Source organism: Ictidomys tridecemlineatus, chromosome 10, assembly GCF_052094955.1.
Source record: "Ictidomys tridecemlineatus isolate mIctTri1 chromosome 10, mIctTri1.hap1, whole genome shotgun sequence".
In the NCBI taxonomy this organism is placed as follows: domain Eukaryota; kingdom Metazoa; phylum Chordata; class Mammalia; order Rodentia; family Sciuridae; genus Ictidomys; species Ictidomys tridecemlineatus.
Window position 1 is genome coordinate 26,192,999 of NC_135486.1, and position 7,658 is coordinate 26,200,656.

The following is a 7,658-nucleotide window of genomic DNA, read 5'->3' on the forward strand; positions in this document are numbered from 1 at the left end:
GGAGATAACCACAGAAGGTATTATTCCTCTATCAAAAGAATCCTGTCCTGACAGTTTATCTTCCCGTTTATTGGTCAACTTTTCTTAGTTAAAAGTATCTCATTGTCATTCTTTTTCGTGCATTTTTAATAATATGTATCGAATTGAAAAAGCAAAAAAGAAGAACTACTGGTATGTAGGCATTGCTTTCCAGAAATATTAGAGTTTTAATAAATATTTCAGCATAAATTTATCTATAAAGTGTGTTACTACCCCTGATTGTCTACTCCATGAATACAATATGAATATGTACTTTTACATTGTGTTTTTTCATTTGGAATGCCTCCCAAAGGCATGTGTGATAAATGCTTGATCCCCAGCTGATAGCACTATTAGGAGATGGTAGAAATTTCAGGAGGTGGGGCTTGGTTGGAAGAAGTTTACTGGCAGATGTGTCTTTGAAGAGTTTATTTTGTCTCCAGCCTCTGTCTCTGTCTCTGTCTCCCCTCCCACTTTCTCTGTCTCATTCCAGGCCCATAGCAATGGAGGCAGCCACCATGGACTAAAACCTTGAAACTTTGGGTTAAAATAAATCTTTCCCATTTATGGTTTTCTTTGGGGGGGGGAGTGAGTATTTTGTCATGAGGGAAAGCTGACATATTTTGTAACTGAATTATAGGCTTTTCCATATATTTTTATAAAGGTAGTATTTACCTGACGTATACATTAATTTGACTATTCCAAAGGCAGTTACCCTTAGCAAGCACTAAGCTTGTTAATACTTGGTATGGAAGGCATAGTGAACTCTTATTCTGAATTGGATCCAGTTTATGAAGCATTCTTTACTTTGAATATTGACAGTCATCCACAAAACAAAGAATTCTCCATCCACAAAGATATCATCTACAGCATAGACAAGACAATAAAGGACAGACAATAAATATTTTGGGTTTTGCAGCCACATTTTTGTTGCTGTTATTCAACTGGCATTTTAGCATGAATGTCTTAATGTAAAAATCATCAATATAGCTGTATTCTAAAAACCTTTATTCACAAAAAGAGACAGGGGCCAAAATTTAGTCCACTGGCATTTTTTTTTTTTTGCCAAATCACAGTCCAGATGTATTGTAATACATGATAATATGACTAGTTAGACATTCCACAGATATTTGATTTCATCTAGCACTGTGCAACATTTAGAACTCTGATTAACAAACAAGGTGGTCACAAATTTTCCTGGCTTGAAGACTTCCACAACTTTCCTGATCAGGTCATCATAAGAGGTCTGACTTGAGTCAAACCCACTGTAATCCCTAGCAAGCTTCAACAGGGGAACCAGTGCTTTCAGCAAGAGGGTAGTACCACACGTCTTCAAAATGAAACGTCTCTTGGAGACAAACATGCTATTTGTTGTACTCAACCCAAGAGGAAATATTTTATTCTCAGTGACTTTTAAGGAGATAAAATATCTATCAGTGTTCTAGTGAAGGATAGCAAAGAGATTTAAAGGCATGAAAGGTTAGCTCTGACAAAAAAAAAATCGCTATATCTTCTTTTCCTTGTATTACATGTGAATTTATTAAAATCAGAAAAGTTCTTCATGACAAAGTATTTATTAATCTTCAATCCTACTTAAAATGTATTCAGAATCTTATTCATTGTTTAGCTACTCAAAATGAACACTAGGTAGAGATACTTTCTTTTCTTTCTATTCAGATTTTTCCTGTGTGAATCCACCCAAAGTGGAAAATGCTAATATAATATCAAATCAGATGCTTAAGTATCCGTCTGGTGGGAGAGTACGTTATGAATGTATCAAACCTTTTGAAATATTTGGGGAAGTAGAAGTGATGTGTCTAAATGGAACTTGGACAGAGCCACCTCAGTGCAAAGGTAGAAGAGCATATTTCCTAACTTTTCTTTGCTTGAGGACATAATGTGAGTAAAATATGTTGATAAAAATAAAGTCAAGTCATTCTTAGGGATTATATTTTTCAAATGCAAATAATATGATATTGCTAAAGATTTATTTTCTGGTAAAAGGAACTAAGAAATATGGTGTATTTTTTTCAAGACACATTTAACCAGATTAATAGAACAGTTACAATCTGAGAAAATTCCTCATCTTAAACGTTAAGACACTCAGTACATTTTGACAACTCCAAGAGATATCTACTTTGAGAAACAGAAATAGGTCATTGAAGACTGATCATAGAATATAAATATACATTTGGGCATCTTCTGTATATAGAGTGTATTTGAAAATATATGGCTGAGGCCAGCCAGGGAATCACTATATTTATAAAAATAAGTTTGGATATTCGGTCATCAGCATTCTAACATTTAGAATTCAGGAAATGAATAATGGAGATATTATATCATCCATTTCTATTTTTAAAAATTAATTTTTCCTAATTTATTTTCTCTCACTTTACTTTGATTCTACCTTTGGCTAATGGTGAAGTCAGTTTTATGTAAACCACAGAATTAGGTCTCCTTTACGTATCTATCTTGCCCTACTTGCTCTTTCCTCTAGTATATTTAGATCATTTATATTCAAAATAAATATTGGGATTTTTGTTTCTTGTTTTGTTTGTTTATTTTCGCTATTTCTCATTCTTGTTTCTGATCTCTTCCATTCTTTTCAGGGAACAGTTTAAAAGAATTGCATTTTGATTTATCTTCCTGGTTTTGAGTGTATCTTTATGATAGCTTTCCTCATTACTTTTCTTTTTAAAATTGTTGCTTTAGGAATTACAATATATACATAGTATATTTGCAACTTACCACTCTACTAGTAATGGCATTTTATTTTCACTCAAAACATGAGAACTTTGCTTCCATTTAAATCCACTTACCCTTTAGTGTTTCCTGTTCATACAGTGAACATTGTTACCAAATGATATAATTTTCTTTCAAACATCAAACATAAATAAACATAAATGAACAAACTGAGGAGGAAAAAGTCTATTATATTATATATTCTTCCTTTTAGCAATTACAGGAGTGAGAAAATGACACTGTAATTGATAAAAGGAAGAATATATAATATAATAGACTTTTTCCTCCTTAGTTTGTCATTTATTTGATAACTCAATTATCCTTTCTTCCTTCTTTCTTCAACATTTTCTTTTCCTCTAAAGGTCTCTGAAGTTTGATTGATTCATTGATTGATTTTTTTTCAGTCTATTTTCACACTGGGTAATTTATGTTGTTATATCTTGAAGTGCATGGATTTATCCTTCTGTCATCCTCAAACTGTTCAGTCTGTACAGTGAGACATTTTGTTTTGTTTTTAATTTGTTATATTTATCTGTTCTAAACCCTACTGAGTTTTTAAGAAACATTGACTATCAATATCTTTATCACATCAGTATTCTCTTTTATTATCTTTTTTGTTTTTAAATGTTTCTGATACTTAATATGATGAGTAATTTTTAATTTTACACTTGATATTTTAGGTATTACATTTGAGACCCCCTCCCCATTTTATTTAAATTTCCTGTTCAGTGGTTCTCCATTACAGCCATGCTGGATTTAAGTCCAGGTTTCTCATTCAGCCTCTACAGGCATACAGGATCTCTTCTGCCACCCCTATATGTGGGTGGTCTCTGGTCATCAGTGCCTTATGATGTTTTTATTATTTTCTCTAGATTAGGTCATGTATTGTTTTAAAGATCTCTTAGACTAGCAAGGCCGCTCCCTTCCTTGTCCTTAGGTTAAAGGGATGAGACTCTGCATGAGCTTTTCCTTATTTATCTCTACCTGATATCATTTCTGAGATTACCAGCCTTCTCCAGTGCTCCATCTAGAACACACAGGAGCCCCAAAATGAACTCATATAGCAACCTGTTTGCCATTCCTTGAGTCCTGAAGTTCCTAGCCAGAGTGAATTCTCTGCACCTTCTAGAGTCTTCTTATATTGGCATTTAAAAATTATTATGTCCAAGATTATAAATTATGCTTAGCAAAGGGGATAGAAAAGACAGTGGAATGAGATGGACATTATTACCCTAAGTACATGTATGAAGACAAGAGTGGTATGACTATACTTTCTGTACAGAAATATGAAAAATTATTCTCTATATGTGTCATATGAATTGTAATACACTCTGTGTCATACATAACAAATTAAAATTTTAAAAAAACTCAACATACAAAACCTGAAAAAAAAGGAATAGGTAAGAATGATTTTCACTCATCTTGTCCAAATTAGGAAGACAATATTTCCCTATTATTTTCTACAAATTACTTCCTTTGAACTTTTTTCAAGGAGTTTTTGTTTCTTTTGTAATAAAAAGGAAAATTAAAAAGAAGTCAGAAGGGACACAATAAATACTGCGTAATGTCATATATAATAAGAAACTTTCTTAGTTTGTCCTCACTGTCTACCTGTTCAGCATTTATATATTAAGACACATTTTTTAGTATTGAATCACTATAAAGCAGACACATTTGTCGATGGTTTATATGCGCCTTCAGTGAGATGAAAAGAAGAGCTTAAAATGTAACTCTCATTTTCTGTGATTAAGATTTCTGTGAGGAATCATTTGTTACCAGAAATCATAAAATATTGATGATATCTAAAGTGATGTGTTTGTCCTGGCTTTAATTTTATCCTGTATTTTGATTTGTTCTCTCATAAATGAAATGATATTTTTCCAGATTCCTCAGGAAAATGTGGACCTCCTCCACCTATTGACAATGGAGACCTCACTTCATTCCCATTACCAGTATATCCTACGGGTTCATCAGTTGAATATCAGTGCCAATCCTTATATCAACTTGAGGGTAGCAAGACAGTAACATGTAGAAATGGAGAGTGGTCAAACCCGCCAAAATGTTTACGTAAGTACTTCAGTAATCTCATGGGACCTGGGAAAATCAGCACCTTGAGTATGATACTTTTCTGTGTAAAATAGCAATAATTCACATATTAAAAAAGGAATATTCTGTGGAATGCTTCTCTACCAAATATTCATATGTGAGGAAATAAAGATTAATGTTATTTTTTATTTTAAAATAATTAATAAATACAATTATATATATATGTGTTTTTTATTAGCATGTAATAGTTGCTCTTATTAATGGGGGTCAGTGTGATTTTCCATATATGCATACACTCAGCATGATCATATCCAGTCTCTATTTACCCACCCTACCATAACTTCTCAACCTCTATTGGTCACTATTCTACATCCAGGTCACCCTTTTTAATATTCCACATATAAGAGAGAATGTATGGGACTTATCTTTCTGTGTCTGGCCTCCTTCCATTTCCATGCAATTTCCTTTCTCTTTCCTTTTCCCTCCCACCTCTCACACCTGTGTAATGTTAATCTTCTTCTCACGCTCTTCGTCCCTACTCTGTTTTTAGTTACTCTCCTTATATCAAAGAAGACATTTGGCATTTGTTTTTTAGGGATTGGCTAGCTTCACTTAGCATAGTCTGTTCTAATGCCATCCATTTCCCTGCAAATTCTATGATTTTGTCATTTTTTAATGCAGAGTAATACTCCATTGTGTATAACTGCCACATTTTTTTTTTTATCCACTCGTCTATTGAAGGGCATCTAGGTTGGTTCCACAGTGTTTTTGCTTTTGACAGAAAACCTGGATAGGGGATGGGGATGTGGCTCAAGCGGTAGTGCGCTCACCTGGCATGCGTGCGGCCCAGGTTCGATCCTCAACACCACATACAAACAATGATGTTGTGTTCACCAATAACTAAAAAATAAATATTAAAAGATTCTCTCTCTCTCTCTCTCTCTCTCTCTCTCTCTCTCTCTCTCTCTCTCTCTCTCTCTCTCTCCATCACTCTCTCTTTAAAAACGAAAAAAGAAAAAGAAAACCTGTATAGACAGTGTAGACACAACAGCAGAATCTCAGTTACTTCCAAAGATGTAATGAAAAATGAGTTGAATAAATTTCCTTGAGAAAGTTTTATGTTGAATAAGTACTCTAATCAATAACAAGAAAGTGGTTTATTTTTACAGATCACTTGGAAAAAATATTTATCACAGTAAATCTATATTCAATATCACATATACATTTGATGAGTATTACTATAAATCACTGCCAAAGGACTAATTTACCCTTAAACTAAAGTTGAAACATAATTTTACTCAGAAATTTAGCTTCTGGCAAAAATGAAGAGCAACAGATGATAACAACTGATGTTAAGAATAACAGATAAAACAGACAGTCAAGCTAAAAGAGAACTTTTGTTTGGTTGGCTGATTTACCTAATGGAAACAAAATTTCTATTTTTATATAAACACAACTTGGTCATAGTCCTTTAGTTCATAATAAACATTTTAGAATTTAATCCCTTGCATTTAGAAATTTCCTGCACATCACCAGAAATTAGAAATGGCTATTCTGTATCTCCTAAGAAAATTTATAAGGAGAATGAAATATTTCAATATAAATGCAATCAAGGTTTTGAAAACAGTGAAAGAGGCAATGCTACATGCACTAGTTCAGGATGGAGTCCAACTCCCTCATGTGAAGGTATGGTTATTTTTATTTTCTGTCTCTTTTGTTAAAAATTTTTATCAGGTCTGCTGTGGTGGTGCACGTCTGTAATCCCAGGGCTTAGGAGGCTGAGGCAGGTGCATCACAAATTCAAAGCCAGCCTCAGTGAAAGCAAAGTACTAAGGAACTCAGTGAGACCCTGTATCTCAATAAAATACAAAAGAGGGCTGGGAGTGTGGCTCAGTGGTCAAGTACCCTTGAGTTCATTCCTTGGTACCCTACACCAAAAGAATTTTATTGGTTATTTATTTATTTATTATTTATTTTTGTGGTATGTGGGATTGGGCCCAGGACCTTCTATATACTAAGCAAGGATTCTACCATTCACTGAGCTACAGTCCAACCCCAATTATTTTAATTAATATAATAATTTTATGTAAGCAATCTATTTTTCTCAAAACAGAGTATTAAATTTGTAATAATTAAGTGTGCAAAGTCCTTTTGACCTAATTTGTATGATATTCTCTAACGATAAAAATAAATAGAACCAGAAGCTTAAATATACTATTAAGTAGCTAGTTCATGGTGATAAAACATTCCAGGAGCAGAGTCAGGACTGTCATAGGCTTTTCAATTTAAATAATCTGCAATTCTCAAATACATAGAATGCTCTTCTAAAGCCTAGAATTTGGCTCTAAAGAGTATATTATATTAATATCAGATGAGGTAAATCTCTATTGGAAATGGAATTAAAGGGATCCAAAAAGTGGAGGTTTTCATGAGCAATGGGTCTAATTTGGAACAACAGTGATGATGATGCTGAAAAAGAAATCCTAACTCCCAGCTTCTTCATGGAAGGATGTCATGCAGAAAGGCAGAGCGCTTTTCCCCACAAGAAGTATATCTGAATGTTGTGTTCTGTTTTGCCTACCTTCTTTTAAAGGGATGTCTTCCAACTATCATGACTTAGAAGAGAGAATATAGATGATTGAAGAGTTTAAGAAATCATAACCATAAAAAGAATAGCAAGAAGACATAGCTATATTGTAGTAATTCTTGTCCTCAGATATTTGCAAAGCATCTAAAAAGAACTGTTGTATTGGAGCACAACAATGTCAATTTATTTATGTAATGGGTATGATTACTTTTATATTACATTGCCAGATCTAAGTAGTTGCAAAAGAGACCCTTTACAAAAAAGG

The 7,658-nt window shown here is 33.4% G+C and overlaps 1 protein-coding gene across 1 annotated transcript in view; it reads left to right on the plus strand.

Annotated features, from left to right (window-relative positions):
- The window catches only part of LOC101966045 (complement factor H-like), a 42,323-nt gene extending 37,417 nt beyond the window's left edge, over nucleotides 1-4,906 (plus strand). Inside the window, exons 10-11 of the mRNA XM_078022522.1 lie at nucleotides 1,696-1,872; nucleotides 4,645-4,906. Of these exons, the coding sequence (XP_077878648.1) occupies nucleotides 1,696-1,872; nucleotides 4,645-4,901 (434 nt within the window). The 3' untranslated portion in view covers nucleotides 4,902-4,906. The remainder of the gene's footprint in view (nucleotides 1-1,695; nucleotides 1,873-4,644) is intronic.
- The last annotated feature ends 2,752 nt before the right edge of the window (nucleotides 4,907-7,658 follow it).